This window comes from Dermatophagoides farinae, chromosome 8 (assembly GCF_024713945.1).
Source record: "Dermatophagoides farinae isolate YC_2012a chromosome 8, ASM2471394v1, whole genome shotgun sequence".
Lineage (NCBI taxonomy): Eukaryota > Metazoa > Arthropoda > Arachnida > Sarcoptiformes > Pyroglyphidae > Dermatophagoides > Dermatophagoides farinae.
Window position 1 is genome coordinate 2,980,597 of NC_134684.1, and position 22,399 is coordinate 3,002,995.

The following is a 22,399-nucleotide window of genomic DNA, read 5'->3' on the forward strand; positions in this document are numbered from 1 at the left end:
TGGAAAACATTTGTTTTCATTTCATTCGTTTTTTTGATTGGCTCCAAATATCCAAATAATATCGCCATCTATTGAGAGTCATTGTGACTAAAAAAAATTGTTAACATTTTTTTTTTTTTTGAAAATTCTATGTGCATCAATTTTTGTGTTAATTAATTAATTAATTATGATGATGATATAATAATGAAATAGATGTGTAAAGGCATTTATAGTATATATATGTGTGTGTGTATTTGGTGTGTAGTAACCTAACTTGTCTTATTTGAATATCTAATCTGCTGACTAGCATTTAATATAATATTATTATTATCGAAATTTTTTTTTTTTGAATCAGATAGATGAAACTGTTTCAACATCATCATTATCATTAATGATTGTCTTATCTTCATCATCATTATTGTGATTATTACAATCATCATTCATATTCATATCAATCATATCGCATGATCTCCATTGATTTGGTCTTGTTAATGGATCACAATAATCATGGCTAAGCAATGAAAATATTCTTGATTCGTTTGGACGATTTGGATTATGATGTCCCATCATCATTGGTCCAACACAGGCAATCGTACGACTTTGAAATGATTGTTGTTTTGGTTTACAACGATTTTTTGATGTTCGTTTTGTTATGAAACATTTTGACCATGGTTCAGCTCTCCATCTATTTAAGATTTTTGCAAAAATTTTTAAAAAAAAAATTTAACCCAAATAAGACAAAAAAATTCCCATACCTTCCGATACAATCTCTTTCTTTACATGTTTCAATTGATTTATGTATTGGTTTAGTTTGTTGATCACAAAATTGTTCCTGTACGGATCGTTGTCCAACCGTACAGACAACTCGTACAGTGCGTATACCTTCACCACAAGGACGATTACATTCGGATAATATTACACTCCAAATGTATGGTTCAACACGAAGTTGATCTTCATCATCATCCTGATCATGATTGATTGATGATACAGTTGAATCTTCCTCACCATCATCACCATTATTATCATCCAAAAATGTGGACATATTTGCCGTTGTGAATGGACGACGTGTCGTCATGATGATAGGTGGCCATGATTCATGTCCCATAGAAAATTTTGCTTTAGATTTTTGATTCATTGATTTATGATTAGTCATCGTAAGATTTGTTTTTGTTGTGGATGACACTTTCATTTTTGTAGTTGATTTTTTATCATTTTGTTGGTCATCGTCTTCGTCATCGTCATCATCATCTAAGAATCGAGTAATATTCTTGACTAAATGGATCTTTGGTTGAATGAATGATGTTGATAATGATGGTCTAGTTCGAAATCGATTTCGACTTGGTTTAGCCACCAATGTAAATGTTTGAAAATGGCTATCCAATGATGATGATTGTGGTTTACGTTTTCTTGTCACCGAAGTTAATCGTATAGGCCGTAATGGTTTTATTACTAATGGACTCCAATCGATTGTCATGGATCTTGCATTTTTCATTGTACGTGTTATTGGCCTCCGATATTGTCGATGATGATGTTGAGGATTGAATGAATGTTGTGGCCGATTATGATGATGATGTTTTAACATTGTCCAACTAACATAATCACCTTCCGGATCTGTTTGTTCTTGTACGGATGCTTTACGAAAAATTCCTGTCGCTGCTGTTGTTGTCGTAGTTGCCATGATTTGTCGTTTTATACGACGATGTGATGATATAAATGATTGATATGCTGGTTGAAGTTCGATTGAACCAATCGAAGGTGATGGTGTTGATAATTGTAATGTTTTCGAAGCTCGTTTATAAATTTCCTGATTAAATATGGCCGAATATAATGAATCCGATGGTGTACTTGTGGTCATTGGTGTTTGACTGGAACCATACAATGATGGTTCAAGCGGGAATATAGTGGATGGAGCAAATAATTGCAATATTTCATGACGATAGAGGACGCTCTCTGTTTTGTTAATAAATTGAAATTAGAAATGAATTTCGTTTGGTTTTGGATTACTTACCAGCAGTATCATATGAAATATCAGCACTATCAAAATGTATACATTTACCATTTAGACAATAACCACGACGATCCTTAGTGGAACAATCAGTTCCAAACGGGAAACGACCATCAGTAAATGCATCCATCTGATAATGGACATCTGGCCATAAACGATCTTCACAAGCAACAATACAACCATGATTTAATTGTCGTCCATTACCGGATAATAATGATGAAAATTTTGTCTGATATTTATGACATATTGATTGTGCATATTCATTAGCCGATCGTCGAATCGATATTGGGCAATATTGTTCATAAAGATTATACATTGTTGTCATGCTTGGATCACGTATCGATTTATCTGTCAATACTTCGGGACAAACCTGTAGAGCTTCACGTCGTCCAAGACAGGTTCTAAATGAATGAATCATTCTATTAGTCTGGATTTCAATGACATTTAAAATTCAACACTTACTGTCGACGACATTCTCTGGTGACTAAACGGAATCCTCTACCATTACGGAATACATGATATTGAATATTGACATTCGGTGACTGGATGCCAATCTGACCAATTATTCTGTGGTAACATGTATGGATTAGTTGTGACCAATAATAGTGGAGACGAAGATGGCGGTGATTGAGTTGGAGAATTCGTAGACATTGTATGTGTAGGAACGGATGGTATTTGTGTTGAACTTTCACTTTTTGATATTGGTATGGTATTTTTAACTAAAAAAAATAAAATTAATCCAAAAATTTGTTGAATAATAATGTTAGACAAACCTTTCTCTATCAATCGATAAGTGAAATCATAATTTTGATCCCAATCATCAATTTGATCTTCAAGATCTTGGATAATATCATCTAAACGATAATTTGATGGACAATTATCTCTCAGTAATCGATTTTCCAATTCTTGTTCCAACATAATCGAGGTTGTTGAATGATTTTGATAGACATTATAGACATTTGTTGATGATGTAGATGGAATGATTGATTGTCGATGAAATATTTCACCACGACAATTAAAACGACGACATTGACCATTGTAACAATAACCGGTAGTTTCAATTATATCTTTAGAAGCAGTACTAGTAGCAGTCGGATCATCCGAATTAACCGATGATAATGCCAATTTACGTCCACATGGTGTACCATCCGGTAATCGCCATCCTTGTGTCATGAATCCACCACCACGTTTATAACACCAAACAAAACATGAATGTGAAGCAGCTATTTGGAAAATGGAATTTTTTCGAATGAAATTCTGTTTCTATTTGCTTATTATATTTACTCACAATCATAACTTGGATATTGTGTTCCATGATTCTCGATTTTATCATTGAATTTTGCAGCCATTAAACATGTATCGGAAATGTATTCATCCACTGAACGAATTTGATATCGATGTCCTGCCGTTATTGGATCTAATTTCGTACGATGTTTAGCACCAGAACCAGTAGCTGCTGATGTAGCTGAATATGGACTACAAGTCTACAGTCGAATACACAATTTCATTATTGATTTAGAATTTTTTTTTTTTTTTTTTTTGGTCGGCTCAGCTTACCTTTACTGCATTACATAATTTTACTCTTGTATCCGGTCCATGACATTGTTGGCCACCATTCAATGGTGATGGACTATTACAACGTCGTAATGATGTTTGTACACCTAATGGCACCATTATTGACGATTGAAATCGGCCATTTTCACTACCCTTTTTATTGTTATTATTATTATTATTATTACCGGGTGCAACACATTCCGAAATACAAGGACCATAATCTGACCAATATGACCAATTACCATTTACTGTAATTGATTTCTGTTTATGATGAATCTGTGACAAACGATTCGATGACCAATTAAAACGATCTTTATTGGTCAATTTATTATATGGATTATATTGATCATCTGATAGATAATTTGCTTCAGCATCAACAATTGTTGTTGTTTCTTCGGTATTGTTCTTTGTATTTGTTGATTTACTTTTATATACATTATCAACGATTAATATGGTTGATGGTTTTGCCGTTGATGATGAACTTGTAGGTTTAGGTGTTGAACTTATGAATTTAGGATCATTTGATAATTTATAATGATATGGATCATTTTTCAGATGATAATGCCAATTGGTTTGTATGTTGATCGCTGGTGAACCATCTGCAGCACCATCTGTATTCATTGCATCATTATTAATTTTTCCCAATGTTGGACGTTTTTTATGTCTATTCGATATTCGTGTTGATTGTGTTTTCAGTTTAATTTTATCACCATTGTTTTTTGTTATGGTCGTTGCATTTTTTTTACTCAATTCCCATTGAACATAACGATTAATATCGGATTGTTGTTCATTCGAATCGTTGTGATCATTATCCGAAATTTCATTATTTCCATGAAAATTTGGTTTTGCTAAACATCGACCTTCACGGCACCATTTTTCATGGCCACATTCTGTACCTTCTAATGCTGGATGTGTATTATATGTTGATTTTACTGGATATGCATAAAGACCACGACCTGAATAAAATCCATGATGACTATTTGATCCGTTACTTTTTACTGGTGATTTAACATAACATTTTATTACACGACATATTTCAGATTTTGGTTGCGATGAATGATGTCTGGCCGTTGGACCAAAACGAAATCTACATTGATCATCAACATTAAATCTTTCACCAGGTAATCGATGTGGTGGAATGAATTGATGAATTATATTAACATGTGAACTACGTCCTAATACACAGGTTGCTTGTGGTGTAAGAACGAATTTATCTAAATAATTTTTCGAACATTCTGACCAGGTAGTTTTTCCCGGTCCTAATGTTGGTGACATGACAAAATCATCTTTATTGCAAACATTTCCATCTTGTGAACCATCATGTTCCATGCCTAAACTATGGCCCATTTCATGACCGGCAACCAAAACTGTTTGAAAATTTGTACCTTCAGAAATTGTACATGAATTCAGTGAATTACACATTCCAGAAACTGGTGCCAATCCAACTACATGACGTTTTCTGCGGCCATAACCATCGACAACATACATGTTGATACTGAAAAATTGGTTGCAAATGTGAAAAAAAAATTAAAATAAGATCAAACCAAAATAAATATCGTACCCTGAAAGCAATAATGCATGATCCCAATCGGGCGTTGGTCCACCAGTTTCACGTAAACGTTTTTTATGTTGCCAAACACAAAAATTTGTCAAATATGTATCGATATTATCCGATGGCGTAAGATTCTAAATAATAGTAATGATTGGAATAAAAAACAATCAAATTCATTGGCATTCAAATTTTTTTTTGTTGTTCATTGAGATAAAATTATTAAATTTCATACTATTGGAAAAAAAATAGAAATTGTTTCACGTTATTTTGGATTATTTATAATAATAATAAAAACGATGATGATTACGATTTCGTAATATGAAAAAATCGATTCAATTTGTAATCGAAATCCTGAAACCGAAACAAATTCTACTTCAATCAATCTGAATCTATTGGTCAATTATAATTATTTTCTATGGTATAAATATGGTGAGTGTGTGTGTGTGTGGATAATATACATTCATCATCACTAACAAAAAAAAAAAAAAACGAAACGAATCAATCTTTATTTTGTTTCAATTTCTAATTTGGGCGAATCCTGAATTATGGCAATGTGAAGGAAAAAAAATGTTTTTCAAGGCTATGGATGCAAGGATATGGCCAACACCACCACCATCATTATTATCGTTGATCGATCCAATTCAATTCAATTTCAATCTGATCTATTCGTGGGCGTTTTTTTTTCGCTTTATCATTTTGATGTGTGAGTAGGCAATGAAAATCAATCTTTTTATATTCATCCATTCATATTAGTCCATAGCTAGTAGTAATAGTTGTCCAATGAAGATCAATTTCTAATCGTTGACCAAAAAGAACAAACAAAACAAAACAAAAAATTTCTTGCTCCAAATATATATTGTCTGTTTTTTTGTTAAAAAACATCGTATACCACACAATGCCAACATTATCATCAATGATGATGATCATCATCATCGTCATGATGTTTACATCATGTATTTTGGATACATATTGATATGTGTGTCGAATAACTATCATAATCGATGATGATAATGATGATGTGAATAATTTTTTTTTTATAGAGCAAATTCGAGCTATAGATTTTTTTTTGTTCCACTTTGATTGATTGGAACACACCATGACTATGACTACGACGACCGCACATATACATAGAGACTGAAACATTTACTTCATTCAGGCTTCCAAAATCAAAAAAAAAAACAAAACAATCCACTACACATGGCTTGTTGTTAGTTTTAAATGTTCATATATAACTTGAATCTTTTCATACACAAGAGATATACATTCGATTATTTATTTTTTTTTTTTTTTGTCCCCACCAAAAAAAGATTCATAATATCAATGAACATCATCAAATACATGAGTTATTTGTTTGTTTGCACGAAAATCAAAATCTATCGATCATCGGTCATCATCATTTTTATATATGGAATCTTGATTGTTCATCTTGTTCAATGAATGAATATATATCGATATAAAGATTGAAATCTTGTTGTTTATATAACTGGCTTAATATTATCGATTGTCGATAGGTTGTCAAAAAAAAAAAAATGCATTTCGGCCATATAATTTGCCATAGTTATACATATAAATAAACATACATTCAGCATGTTGACGCCCCAACTTTGTCCATCTACATATACCTGTCGATTGTTCTTGTTATACATATACACATTCATTTTTACGTTCCATCATTTAAAATGATTAGGTTTGGCTTGTCTTGTCTTGTGAATTTTAACTAGAATTGATTTGAATTTGATTAATCGATTTTATCGTCTCTCACTCACTCACTCACTCACTCTCTCTTTTTCACTTATGATCAAGAAATAAAAAAACAAGTGATATAGTTTATCAACATTTATTTTCTAGGGAATTCCAGTAGTTTGTTTTTTTTTTGTTCATCATGTTCCTGGAAAAAAAACTTTCAATACAACCTGCTGTCATACCTATATAGGTAAACACGCCTAATATCTTAACTTTGGCATTTTTTTTATAATTAATATTATCATCATTAAATGGTCATTTTTATCGATGAAATCATATAATATAACATATGTTTAAGCCAGATATCTAATTACATATGTTTTTTTTTCGCCATTTTTGATTTGATCAATAATCAACATATATTTATATTTGAAATGGCCAATGGCTTATTATGTGTAAAGGGCAATGATTTAGATGTCAGATTTTAAATCTGCAAAAAAAAAAATAGTTAAGATATGTCTAAATGAATCATTTCGATTTAATTTTTTTTTTTAGTAAGAAAATTGAAAATTGAAACATAAACTTTTGAGGAAATTATCATTTGTTTTTTTTTCATCTTTAAATGAATTTAATTTTTTCGTTTTGCTAGCTAGTCAAAAGACAAATATTCACTCATTTGATTCATTCAAAAATTTCAAAATTTTCATTTTTTTTTCACACGTTCAATTGTTATCTTTCATCTTTACATTGATGGAGTTACACGAAGTGAATATTATTACCGATAAACACACACACACACACACACACATATTCCGGTTGTCCCGTTTTTTTTCTCCTAGTTGAAAATGAAATTATTTTAAATGTTAATTATCATTACCGATAATGGGACTATTGTCTTCACACAATCGGGAACAAACATACAATCATCTTTGTTTTTATTTCAAACGGAAAGCAATTGGAACGAGAAAAAAAATGAAAGAAAAAAGACAATTCAACTTTCAAGACATTTAGCCTCGGCCATACACATCATCATCATCATCATCATCATCAATTGGTTTATATTTATTGTGTCAACAATTTTCAGCTGCATTTTTTCACACACACACACACACACATCATCATCATCTTTATATATATGAGTGAGAAAAAGAGAGAGTTTTTATTCAACCGGTGGCTGTAATAAGTTGTTTTGTGAATAATAAACATTATCATCATCATCATTTCTCATCTATTTCTCAACTATCAATTTACCATTTTATTATTTTATATGATGATAAATACACACACACACACACATAATATGATAATATAGACAATTACATTTGCACGTGGCTAAATTTGATGAGTTTATTTTAATTTCACATTCATCATCATCATCATCATTATCATTATCAACAGCGTATAATAACAATGAACATATAACAAACACGTTTTTTTAAATTCTCTCTCTCTCTCTCACACACACACACTACAAACGTTCATAGTAATTAATTATGACCAAAAAAATTTTTTTTTCATTTCATTGCTAATGTTTGATGAAAAATTCAATTACAATTGTGTTTATTTGGGCGACAAATTGATGATCTGATAATGATGATGATGATGATGATGATGATGATGGTCGAGTTGTATTAGTAAGAAAATCTAAAATGTAATGAAATGATGTGAAATGAGAGAAAAAAAGGTTAAATCAATTTGTCAATACAATTATCATATGGATGAATGGATATATGTGCGACATTGTTATAACACGTAGTAAACATACATACATATATTACTTATGTTGAACAATTTATATATTCATTCTTTCAATCTGATCCAATTCAATTCAATTTAAATCAAATTTTTCAGATTTAATCCTTAAAAACACACGTATAGTAGTAGAACGGGAATTTTTCCATTTACATTCACTTTTTTTTTACTTGTTGCTGATCAATATTGCATAACCACCAGCAAATTATATTGTAAAAAAAAAATTAATCCAATCACATACATAATCAAAATCAACACATTGGAATTTTCATTTTCATTTCAGCAGCATATGAAAATCCAACTTTGTCAATATGATTCACGAATGAAAAGAAAGAAAGAAAAAAATCTGATAATCAACACACATGTTGTCATGATTTTTTATTTCATTTTCAATTTTACGTATCATTAAGGAAAACTCATCGAATATAATAATATTAATGATGATAACAGCGGTAAAATAGATCAAACGATATACACAGCGGATAGGATAGTGTGATGGTGGGCAAATAAGTAAAAAAAAAATCATCACCTATGGCCAATTTCATTTGGTTCCAAACAGTGGAAAATGTATGTTTTTTTTCACTTCATTTTATCTAGCAAACTTCTCTTTTTTTTTCCCCATTAGATTTTTCTTCATTTCAAATAATCCAATAAAATAAAAGTGAATGAAAAAAAAAAATTTACCATTGCCATTTCAATGATTCGTTTTCATTTGTGATTAAGATTTTTTTTTCCTTTTTTGATTCAAATTCAAATGTCCAAAATCATGATCATGGACATTGATCATTATCATATTTAAATGGCCATTGGCCCATTGAATAGTAGTTATTTAATAGTTATTGTTGTTGTTGATAGATTTGGATCAATCTATATGACTTTTGCTACCGAGATATTGGTCAATATGACCATAGTGAGTGGTGGTGATGGCGGTGATAGTGGTGGTGGTGCTTTTGTTCATTTTGATTCAGTTCAGTTCATTCAACGATTTATATATTTATATTCGTTTTTTATAATTATTGTTCAATTATTGTACAACAATCATTTCCATATTGTATAAACTTGAACTTGCAACTTTTCAAAATTACACATTGCTTGTTTTCTATATGTATATTTTTTTTGCAATAATTTTCAATGTCTACTGAACTTTTTCAAAGAAAAATATTTTCCTTTTTTTTTGCCAATTTCCTTTTTCTTTTTCTTTTCTTTTTTTTTTTTTTTTTTTTTTTTGTTGTTGTTGTCTGTTGCATACACACACACACACACACACCCATGATGATGATCATATTAAATTGTCTGTCTGTCTGTCTGCGTGTGTGTATGGATAAATCATTTTCTTTTCTTGGTATTTGGTAGACGAATATTATAACATTGATTTAATCAGTTTGTCTCCCTCTTCACTCCCCCCATAAAATGATAATAACAATTGCAATACTGATGGCCACTCCTGCTAATGGCACATTTTTTATCATTCAGAAAAAAAAGAATGATAATAAAAACGTTATAATTCTTTCCCTTATTTTATATGGATATCGATTATATCGACAATTGATTGATGCACATTGATAATATCAAAGTTAACTAATACATGATTGGATATCAAAGGAATGGTTTAAACTGTAGATCAAAAGAAATCATAATTTATTTTTTTTTTCATGATTATAGAAATATGAACTGTTGATTTTTATCATCATCATGATGATGATGATGAAAGAATATTATTTTTCATTCAAAAAAAAAAAAAATAAAAAAAATTTTCCATGTCCAACGATTGAGATTAGTTGGAAAAAAATTATTATTTTGAAATTGAAAATCGATCACAAGATTTCCGAAGAAATTAATTCATTTTGTAAATTGAATTTTTTTTTTCGTTCATTCACATTGATGATGATTTTCAATTCAATTTTTTTTCATATACAGAATATATGGAATTCAATTTTCAATAAAAAAAAATCCAAAATTGTCAATACGCAAACAATTATAAAAAATTCACTTTTCAATTTCGTTATCAATATTTTTGATTACAATTTCAAGTGAACATTTTGATTATCGATGAACAAAAAATTAGTTCAACATTAGTGAATATACCTTGTCATCAATGGATATACATGGAAATTAAATTTTTTTCCTTTCCTTTCCTTTCTATTCACATTTTGACAAATGACCGGATGATCTAATTTTTTTTTTTTTGATTGAATTAATGCTACTACTACCATGTTAATCGGGGATTTCTCAATTTTTTTTCTTTCTTTCTTTCTTATAATTATTATCTAATTGGCAATGCTGAGTGGATTTTTTTTTGCCGGTAGTTCAGATGAAAAAAAAAATTGTTGTTGATCAATGATGATAATAATGATGATAAATGATTATGTGTTATGCTCATATGATTATGACATTAATTTTTTTTTCTGTTTTGCTTTCACTCATCACGATCATTCTTTTTCAATCATTTCGGTAATGATTCAAAATCATTTATTTCCGATATATCCAATATATACCGGCATCATTTTATAAATATACAACCAACAATTATATGTTATGTGATTGATTTTATTTTTCTGGACAACGAAAAAAAAACTAGTGAAAAAAAAACAAAATTAGACAATCTATATATGATCATATGGATATTATTATGATTCATTCAGTAAATTAATGAATCAACTCTTTGAAACAAATTATCGGACACAGTTAGTTTGTTGTTGTTGATGATCCAACATAATTTTCTATCGAATTAAATTTCCAAAAAAAAGAAAAAAAAAATGATCAATGGACACATCGATAAATTGTTGTCATGGAATGTTTTTCATTTGAATACAAAAAATTCTTTTTATTTTTTTTTTTACTTGAATAATAGTGAAAGCTTGTTAAACTGTTGTGGATAACTTCCACACACACACACAGAAAAAAAAATAAATTCATCAATCTCGTTGACAACGCCTCATAATTTTCATTTCATTTTCATTTGTTTCACTATGGTAATAAATAATGATGATGATGATGATGATGATGATAATGACAACGCCCTATTGGATTTTGTTTGTTTTTTCTTTTTTTTTTTACTTTTCTTGTTTGCCATATTGATCGGTATGTTGGACCACACACACACACACACACATAATTCCATGGACAAACACACACACCTAGCAATTGAAAATCGTCATTAAATTAGACCAAATTCTTTTTTTTTACTAAACACTTTTACTTTTATAATTCGATTCAATGACTAAACGAAAAAACAACAACAACAACAACAAATTTTCAAATGAATACAATAAGTAAGTATACCACGACAACAACAGCAGCAGCAACAAAAGAAAACAAAAATCATGTGTTTGTATATTGATCATAATTGGTAATTACATAACAAAAAAAAAATTCTTTCATTTTTAAAAAAAATTTTTTTTGTTGTACATGATTAAATATGGCGCCGTCCATTGACCTTCATCGATTAAATTGTCGAATATGGTGTGTGTGTGTGTATGTGGTAAAAATCATAATTGTGAGAAATGAAATCACTTCTGTATGTATGTATGTATTATACAACACTATGAACTATTCGATTAAAAACGATTTAATTGAGATCAATAATAATCGCGGCAACCCCATTGAAATCATTCATTCATTCATTGAGGCAATAGGGCAAATCCTTTTTGTTGTTATTACATTCCCATTAAATTAATCCAGCGATTTGAAATTCACAACAACAACAACAACAACAACAAAAACAACAACAAAAAACAACAACGTATTTACATATACGGGCGACAATTTATAAGATTATATTAATATTATATATATTAGATTCAAGAAAAGAGGAAAAAAAAGGACAATATTATCGAACCATGATCGATATTTATTACAATTCTCGATTGAATATTGTTGAATACTTTTTTATGAGTTTTTTTTTGTTTGTTTGTTTAGCATTTTCCACTCATGGAAATGATCGACAAATATCGTCTTAAAATAAAAAAAAACACCCGCATCAGTGGAAAAAAAATCGACAAAATATAAAACTCTTTGTGTGTGTGTGTGTGTGTGTTGTCCGAATTGTGAAGTATTTTTTTTTTTCATTTTCATGATTGCAAATTAACATATATAGGATATATATTCACAATTTGAACACTGTGGTCAATAATAATAATAATAATAATAATCACTTTTTTATGTAATTCACTAACCAAAACAAAACAAAACAAAAAAATTTCCAAGTGTGATAATAATAATTGTTGTTTTATGCAGTGTCGATGGAGGTGCAAAACGACAACTAGAAAATTTTTCGCTTGATTGGCTAACTCTGAGTATGGACAATTCACAATTTTTTTTTTTTTTTGATTTCACATGATCCAAATAGGAATTGATCCACTTCATATTTTTTTGTTGTTGTTGTTGTTTTTTTTTTTGCTTTAAAAAATATATATAATTACAATGACTGGTTACTGGCTAAATTTAGAAAATGTTCAAAAACACACACACACACACACACACACTACACACGATTCAATTTTGTTTTTGTTAGAAAAAAAAATGCAATTTTCCTTTGCAAGCCTAAAATCGTCTTAACAAATTATATTGAAAAAAATTTGATCCTAAAAAAAATATTAAAAACAAATGCCAGATGTTTGATTGGGCGCCATTTGTCATTGATATCATCACATATATATTGTTGTTGTTGTATTTTGTTTTGTTTACATAATAAATGACCATATCAATAATGGCCAACGCCAAATATTGTAGGTGTTTTTTTTCTTCTAGTTAAAAAATTGGAAATTTTAAATCAATCAATGATTTGATTGATTTTCCACTGTGAGTAAGGTCAAAGGTGAGAATTTGATGAAATGATATGATTTTTATCTAATGCACGTGGTGTGTTTTTATGATATCAATAATCGTTTATTTTCACACCGTGTTCATGGTCAATTTATCTTAGTTATTTTTTTTCTTGACTGAATGACGACAAGATTGTCATCAGAATTGTAAGCAAAAAAAAAAAAATCAATCGATCGATCCATTTGATTTTTGGTGTGAAATCAATTGATTGATCAAAATATCGATCAATATAAACACCTGTCGATGATGTTGTTGTTCTCTTGTCATTTTTTATTTGTAGTTTGGTCCAAAGAAAAAAAAATGAAATGAAAATGTGAAAAAAAAATCTTCATTCAAAAAAAAAAAACAATCAAACATTCATTCAAGCAAATAGTCAGTTGATCTAGATTTGCCTCTTTTTTTCTTTCCTATCGTATTCCATTTTACACAATTTGTTTTCATTTTCTTTTTTCTGTCCGTTGTCCAATCGAATTGATTTATTAATATCTTTATATATTATACACATATGAAAATGTTTTTGTTGTTTTATTGTTGTCATTGATTCGAATTTGCTTCAAAAAAAAAAAAAAAAAAAAAAATACGCGCGCATTCCACAGTATATACGCCCGAAAAAAAATCCTTGCATTGTGTGTATGTAATAATCACATTTTTTTTTTTATTTATTATTTTTATTGACTTTGGCCTTTTTTTTTGTTTCAATTCTCAAATACACTTTGATCGGTTCAATGTTTATCTTTGCTTTACTTTTTTTTTGATTAATAAGAAAAAAATAATCATTGAAAATACTTGTAGAAGATCAATTTAACTTTTTTATTTTTCTCTCTCTCAGTGGAATATTTCATCATCAAATCGATGATTATAAATTGAAATTTTTCATTTCCAATTCCAGATGATCATAATGATGATGATTGATCATTTGTTTTTGTTTTTTTTTTGTTCGTGTGTGTAGATATATAGCAGCCAAATAACTTTCTGATTGATCAAAATATCATCATAAACAAATATATAACTCATTCGAATTGATCTATTTCGAATGAATACATATATACAATTGAGAAATAATAATTATTAATTTTTCATTTGACACTGGATTTAGTTAATCTATCCATTTGTGTTAACCTTGCAACATTGAAACTATTTTTACAAATTTTTGATAATTTTCAAGAAAAAGAATTTCGTTTTTTTCATTCATTCATTTATCATTTTTGAGGATTTCCGTTGCGATTTCTTTGGAATTTTTCTTTCTTTTTTTCTTTGTTTGTTTGTTGAAAAACCATGATGGGTGCCACCTGTGTGTGTATGTGTCTGATTATCGATTGTTTTTTGTTTTCATTAAATTGATTTTTTTTTCGTTGATTCAAAAAAAAAAAAATAAAAAATAAATGCAAAGATATCATTTCATTGTTTAGTTGTTTTTTTATTTATTTGTATCTTTATCAATCACACAAGATGAATGCGATTGTTTTTTTGTTGGTTGTCTTCGTTTTTTTTTCACCATTATTAATCTCATATTACGATCATCATCGATCAATTCATTTTTTTCCGAAATAAAACCATCACACACATCATATGGTCACACATTCATAAATATCGTGATGATTTTTTAAACTTTTTCAAAAAAAAAATCGAATCATTCATCGAAAGATTCGAAAAAAAACTTTTTACAAAATTTAAAAAAAAGAATTTGCACCGAAAATCGGAATTACATTCAGGAAAACATAACTTTTCTGACAAAAAAAAGAGAAAAAATTTTGTTAGATTGTTGGATTTATTTTTGGTGTGGTCAAGGAAATGTTGATTTGATTGTTATTTTAATTGTCAGATATGATGTATATATAAATACATCGATATGATGTTTTGATGCAAAGTAAAGCAGAAATAATGATAATAAAAAAAAATCAAATTTCCATTCAATAGTCATTGGAATAATTTAAAAAAAAACCTAACTCACACTTGTTGCTAGTTTCGCTCCTACGGCGGCTAAAGAAATCATCAACCAAAATGCCGATTTGACCACAATGATTATTGTTGTTGTTGTTGTTGTACAAAAAAAAATATCGATAAAGATAACAACAACAACAACAAAATTCATCTATAATCAATGTTTTATATAACCACCAAACGAAAGAAAACAACAAAAAAAAAATCAAATCAAACAGTTCGTTGCCATCATCATCATCATCATCATTATCATTAACATGATAATGATCAATAATAATAATTAACATAATTACTCATTGAACTCTTAAATCGTATTCATTCATGATAATAATCATAGAAAAAAAACCATAACATGACATAATTTGATCAGATATAATTATAATAATTGTAACATTTCAGTTGATTTATTCACATTTATTAAAAATCAGATAGATCAATAATATATATATTGCCATCAGGTATTATTTAAACAAATCAATCAATCAATCAATCCTATTACACAACACAAGATTGAAATTTTTTTGATTTGATTTTGATATATAAATAAAATAAAATTTTGTATTATGAATTTTTTTTCTGTTCGTTCGTTCGTTCGTTTGTATCTCAAATTCAAATCCATCCATTCATTCATTATTATATAATAAGAAGAAAAACATTCAATTATTATCTGTATATGTATATTGAAAACGTTGTGTAGACGTGTCAACTTACTTTTGGTTGTTGTCTTAGTAGATCCATTAATACGACGGAAATATCTACTGAACGGCCAATAGATGGTTGTTTAAATAATAATTGTACAGCATTCATTATTGTCAATACATAAAGAACTATTTGCTGTTCAGTATCTATAGGAAATGTTTTCGATAATATATGATATAAACTTTCATCAACAAATACAGCCGTTTCAACTGTTATATTAAACGTTGGTTTTGTTGCTGTTGTTGTTGTTGTTGTTGTCGTTGTTGTTGTAGAATTTATATGATGATCACCAATAATTTCATTAATACTTTCCGGTTGATTTTCTAATGTTGATGATGAAAATGAATTGTCCGTTGTAGGCATCATAGTTGTTGCTGATATTGTCGATGTGGTAGTTTGACTTGTTGTCGTTGTTGTTGTTGTTGTTTTATCAGCATCGAAAAAATTTCTATTCGATGCTACAATATCGATCGAACGTTTTTGGCGTTTTTTATTTTCAATCATTAATGATGATGATGATGGTGATGATGACGATAATTTTGGGATCAAATCTTTATAATAATTATAATGATGATGATGATGATGATGATTATGATTAGAATTAGTATTTGATCCATGTGGACATTCATAATGATTATAATCATTTTTTTTCAACACTAGATGATAATGTTCATGTTGAAATGATGATGATGTTGTTGTTGTTGATTGATTATTACCATTACCATTATTTGTGAGAAAAATAATCCTTTTACTTGTCGTTTCAGGTATTGGATTAATCATATAAATTGATGGATTTGTTTCAATTACACCTTGCTATCATATCATATAAATGACAAGAAAAAAAAAATAGATTAATCTAATTATATATATTGGTCCTAATATACAATGTGAAGATGAAATCTTTCTTTCATCGATCATTTACTTACCATACCGCTACAAAGTGAAATAGCTGCCGCACCATTTTGATGTGCTTCATCATAACCCTGATAAAAACAATTGGATAAATGTTTACGCATTGACCAATCATCATTATCTTCATTGACGATTGATCCATTAGATGATTCACGATTTTGATTGATTAGATGAAATCCCGGTGATAATAAACCATGATTTGGCCATAATCGTAACCGAAATGGTTCACCAAATGCTTCGAATTCAATTTTGATTGGTTTATCTTTATCCGGTGGAATATCATTATTATTATTATTATTGAAATTTGAATTAATTGAACGTTTTGTTCGTTGATTGTGATGAATTTGATTTGGTTGATGTTGATGATTAGATGATGTACGTAATGATTTCGATGATATCACTTGATATTGAGGCACTAATTTTAACCAAAATCAAAATTGAAATCGATCTAAATTTGTAAATTCAATGAAAAAAAAATCTTACCTTCATCATGATGGCCCAACAAAACGATTCGTTCTTCAGCTGTTAAATGTTGATGTATATCACTGTTGAAAATATTTTCATTCACATTTATTGTCGATGATGATGATGATGATGTGACAAACATTCGATGACACTGGTAAAAAAAAAATGAATGAACAAACAAAAAAAAAATTAAATCTAAACAATTCAAATATTCATCATGCTCATTGATTGATTTAATTGAATTTCGTTTTATTTAATCTGATTTTTTGTTGTTGTTGTTTTTTTTCAATTTCGTCCAATAATCACAAGTTTTTTTTTGTGTGTGTGTGCGAATTCAAGTGTAACATCAAATTTGATGAATGGTGTGTGTGTGTGTGTGTGTTTGTTTTCTGGAAAAGTTATTTATTTATTTATATTTGGGGTCTCATGGGCCATTTATTTATTTATTTTGATTTTGATTTTGATCCGGCTGATTATACATTTGTTTTAAATGAAATATAAGCGTTTTTTTTGTGTTCCTCATTGTGTTGGTTACAATTTTTTTTTCTCTTGCCTGACCAGAAATGACAACGGGGAAACAAAAACAAAAAAAAAATAGAATGAAAATTGGAACACTTATCAAAGTTAAATTCAGGAAAAATAAAATTTTTTTTTTTTGAATGAAATTTATGAATTATTTGATACTATACTATGGCTACAATCATGATTTTGTTTTGTTTTTTTTTCGTTAATCAAATCATGATGATTGTCAGTTATGTCCAGTATATATCTATTTTGTCCGATGGTGATAGAGCGGATATGAACAAAAACAAACAATTCCTGGCCGGCCAACACAATGTTATAATCACAAACAAACAAATGTATGTATGTATGTATGTATTTGATATTCATATGTCATTTTTTTTCTTTGTTGAAACATCCAGGATTATCATCATCATCATTATTCGTAAATCAGGTTGGATGATGATACATTGTCAGGTATGTTGTGTTTGGCTGTCATATATTCATTATTTTGTTTGTTTATAAAAAAAACAAAACTGAGAAAAAATAAACAAAAGATAAACAAACGAGTTTAAGTGGGTGGATGGATAAATGGATGGATGGATAAAATGAATGAATGGATGCATATCCATCGGCTCATGGTACTGGATTCTTGTATCTTTTTTGTTGTTGTTGTTGTTGTTGCATGTTTTTTGTTTTTTGTCATAATCTTTTTGTTCATCACTATATTCGGTTAGAATTGAAAATATTATTTTAATCTAGGTTTTCATCTTTTTTTTTGTTGTCAACAGCAACAACTTTCAACTTTCATGGAAAGATTATTTCATTTATTTATTTTTTTTCACATCTTTTTTTTCTCTCTCTCCCTCGTTATTTTCATTCATTCATTCATTGTTGATCTGATGATGATAATGATGATGATGATCCAAATAGAATGTGATGTGATGATCATTTTATATGTCTATATGTAAATATGTTCACACGGTTTATCACCTACGCCTACGCATATTAAGTTTATGTTTGTGTTTGGTAGGTGTAGTAAGAAAAAAAAAAAATTTTCCAACATCTAACTCGTCCATTGATCAACATTGTATTGAAAAATTTTTACCATCACATTGTTAAATGATTAATGGCGGAAAAAAAATCAAAATCAAATCATAACAACAACAACAACAAAAAAATCGAAAACGATTTGACCGGTACTGCACATACACACATGCACTAAAAAAATTGAATTGTCCAGTATGTGAATTCGTATGATGATGATGATAAAACTGGACCAGAGTCCAAAAAAAAAAAAAATGGTTCCTTCGTTTATTGCCATTATTTATATCCAAATGACCATTTCATATCATTGTCGAGAATATGTGAAAAAAAATGAGGAAGATGATGATGATGGAAAGAAATCTTTTTTTTTTCATCTTCTTACAACCAACAATGATTTTTCCATAATAATCGGAAAAGAAAATCTTTCCTTTTCACTTTCTAATATATATATATGATGATATTGATGTGTGATCCGTTTTATTTTTTTTTTTTTGCTTTCGCTTTCGATTCGATTATCAAATGATGATGATCATCATCATCATCATCGCATTATCATCATCACATTGTTGTAAAATATGTGAGAAAAAAAAATATTGAATGATTGTAAATATGTGTCTGTGAACAACAACAAGGTGTGAATTTAATGATGAAAAATCTCGTCACCCAAATGTGTTTGATATACGTGTATATGGATTGATTATTGCCGAATTTTTTTTTATTTTTTGTCACCAAATTTTATCTTAATAGAATCATTTCCGTCGTTTAAAGCTTTTTAAAAAATAACCAATCTATCTCTATCTCTTTTTTTTAATGTCCATCTGTTGTCAACTAAACGTAGCCGTGTTTTTTTTCCCCTGGTAACACATTTGGAATTATACCATCTTCATTGTCATAATCGACCGAACGAGCGAGTGAGAGAATGAGAAAAAAAATCAACTAATCGGATCATTATTATTCAGTTTATAGATGATATAATATTTTTTTTTTTTCAAAAAGAAAACGACAGAACTAGCATTAGCATTTTGTTGATGCATTGAAAAATACACTTTATCAATCGGATTTGTATGTTTGTTTGTTTGTTTGTTTGTCTGTTTCAATCAAAATTGTCTACGATGGTGACATTTGTGTTCATAATAAAAATTTTGTAATGTTTCATTCTCGTTTGTAATAATCGTCATCATCAATATGAAATGCATAGGAAGAAAAAAAAATTTGTCGAGGTCGTACAAGAATTTTTTTTTTTTGGACTAATTTTATGCTTTTGAACACTATCACACAGATGACAATTGTATTAATTATAAAAAAAACCAAGGTAACAGCACAACACAATAATGATGATGATGATGTGTTTTTGTTGCTTTGGTCTCATTGAATATAAAGAATTCCCAATGCGATCATTATTGTCATTACAATAATAATAATAATAAAACAATTCAAATCCATCGTTTGTTTAAGTTTGGTCCTTTCATTATTCAATTTTTCATTGTCGAATAATTTTTTTTATTGCGCATATACAAAATACAAAATGAACAAAATGAAAATTCGTCAACGAATATTTTACGGACCAAACAAAAGAATTGAAAATCGAATCAAAATCACATGCAAATCAATGTAAATTTAATCACATTTACATCATCATTATTCTTTTTTTTTGTCTGTATTGTATTTTTTTCTGTTTTTCTGTTTTATAATTGAACGGATTTTCTACAAATTGAATCAGGTAATTTTTTGTAATTGTATTCATATGATGATGATGATGATAATTATAATAATAAAAAGAAAAAAAACTTACCATCCATTCGAATGGACATATCACAACAATCATTATCATTAACAATTTGATGATGATTTGTTTGTTGCTGTTGTTGTTGTTGTTTTTTGGCCATCTTAATGATGTTGTTTTTGATGTTTTTGTTGTCCATGATGATGATGATGATGACGATGATGACCAAAATGTCCTCGTCGACATTTTGTTATTTTTTCGTTTCGAATATTTTTATCGATTAAAAATGTATATTGTTCGTAGAATGATCATGGAATCTATCAATATTGGTTATCATTATTGAAATTGCAGAGAGAGATATTCAAACAAAACAAATGAATCACCATGAATAAAATCTGATTATCGAATGTCAATGAATCGAACATTATTTATGAACAGCACACACACACAGCATTTTTTTCGTTGAATAAATCATCAAAACACTCAAACTCAAACTCAAAAATAAAGATTATTTCACCAACTAAGACATTGATATATATATGGTGCGAATAAATTTTTTTTTGTGGAATTAAAATTGAAAATCTTGATGCCTAAAATTTTGACATGAAAACAAACAAACAGATAATAATTGAATTGAAATTAATGTGTGTGTGTGTAAACAGATTGATGAAAAACACAAACACAAACACACACACGTTTCCCAAAAACAAAATATTTTGATTCGAATCAATTTCATAATAATAATCATATATAAATGGTGAAAATATTTTCATAAATTATCAATCTAACTGACTGATTTATTGAATGTTTCAAATACTGACTAACTGACCGTGTGTTTGTGTGTGTGTGTTCTGATCTTGTAAAAAAAAAATGTAAGCCAAAACATTATTTACCTTCAATATATTCCATTCCATTCCATTTGATATTTTTTATTTTGAACAATAAAAAAAAAGAGAGCATCAAAATGTCCAAAACATGCGGAAAACGAAAGAGAAAGTGAAATGTTTGTTGTAATGTGAACTCAACAACAACAACAAAAAAAAATACTTGTTGAAATGATGATCAGAAAGAGAGAGAGAAAAATTTCTTTTTCTTTTTTTTTTTTGCTTCATTTCAAATTGTCATGGCTCACCATCATCATCATCATCATCATCATTACTTATTTACTTACACTTAGTTTACACATCAATGATTCGGATATAACCGGGCGTCATCATCATCATCATTCGAACAAAAAAAAAAAAAAAACTTCACTTCCATTATTACACATGTGTACACAGAAAAAAAAATACTGACAATTCATTATCAAGAAAAAAAACCCCGGTTTTTTTTCGAGAAATAGCCGCATAGTTTAAAGTTAGTTCATTGTGTGAAAATTGGCACTGAAAATTTGTTTTTTTTTTTGAAACACAAAAAAACTCGAATGAACATCATCAAACCAATTATTATTGTTTTTCAGCAAAATAAAAAAAAAAGATGATGAAAAACAACAACAACAACAACAACAACAACAAATACAATGAAACAAATTAATCTCCTGCTACATATATTGAATAGTGGAAATAGCCTCGATTCGTAAAACTTGATTAGACTAATGATTGAATAATTTTGTTTTTTGTTTTTTTTTTGTTTTGTTTATTCAAATTAGACAATTTTGTTACATGATTTATTTCACTCTCTGTGTGTGTGTGTGTGTGTGTTTGTGTCTAAAAATGAATTAAATTCCCTGAAATTGGCCAATTTCAATTTGTCCATGTAGAAT

The 22,399-nt window shown here is 28.6% G+C and overlaps 1 protein-coding gene across 1 annotated transcript; it reads right to left on the reverse strand.

Annotated features, from left to right (window-relative positions):
• Positions 1 to 46: 46 nt before the first annotated feature.
• Positions 47 to 21,506, reverse strand: LOC124495572 (uncharacterized). Its single transcript, XM_075733465.1, is given in 14 exon segments — positions 47 to 664; positions 735 to 1,428; positions 1,477 to 1,929; positions 1,988 to 2,385; positions 2,447 to 2,493; positions 2,495 to 2,703; positions 2,758 to 3,207; positions 3,273 to 3,468; positions 3,542 to 5,033; positions 5,100 to 5,224; positions 16,002 to 16,802; positions 16,916 to 17,316; positions 17,385 to 17,517; positions 20,707 to 21,506. Coding segments are annotated over 14 exon segments (5,910 nt in total). The 5' UTR covers positions 20,884 to 21,506; the 3' UTR covers positions 47 to 330.
• Positions 21,507 to 22,399: the final 893 nt, after the last annotated feature.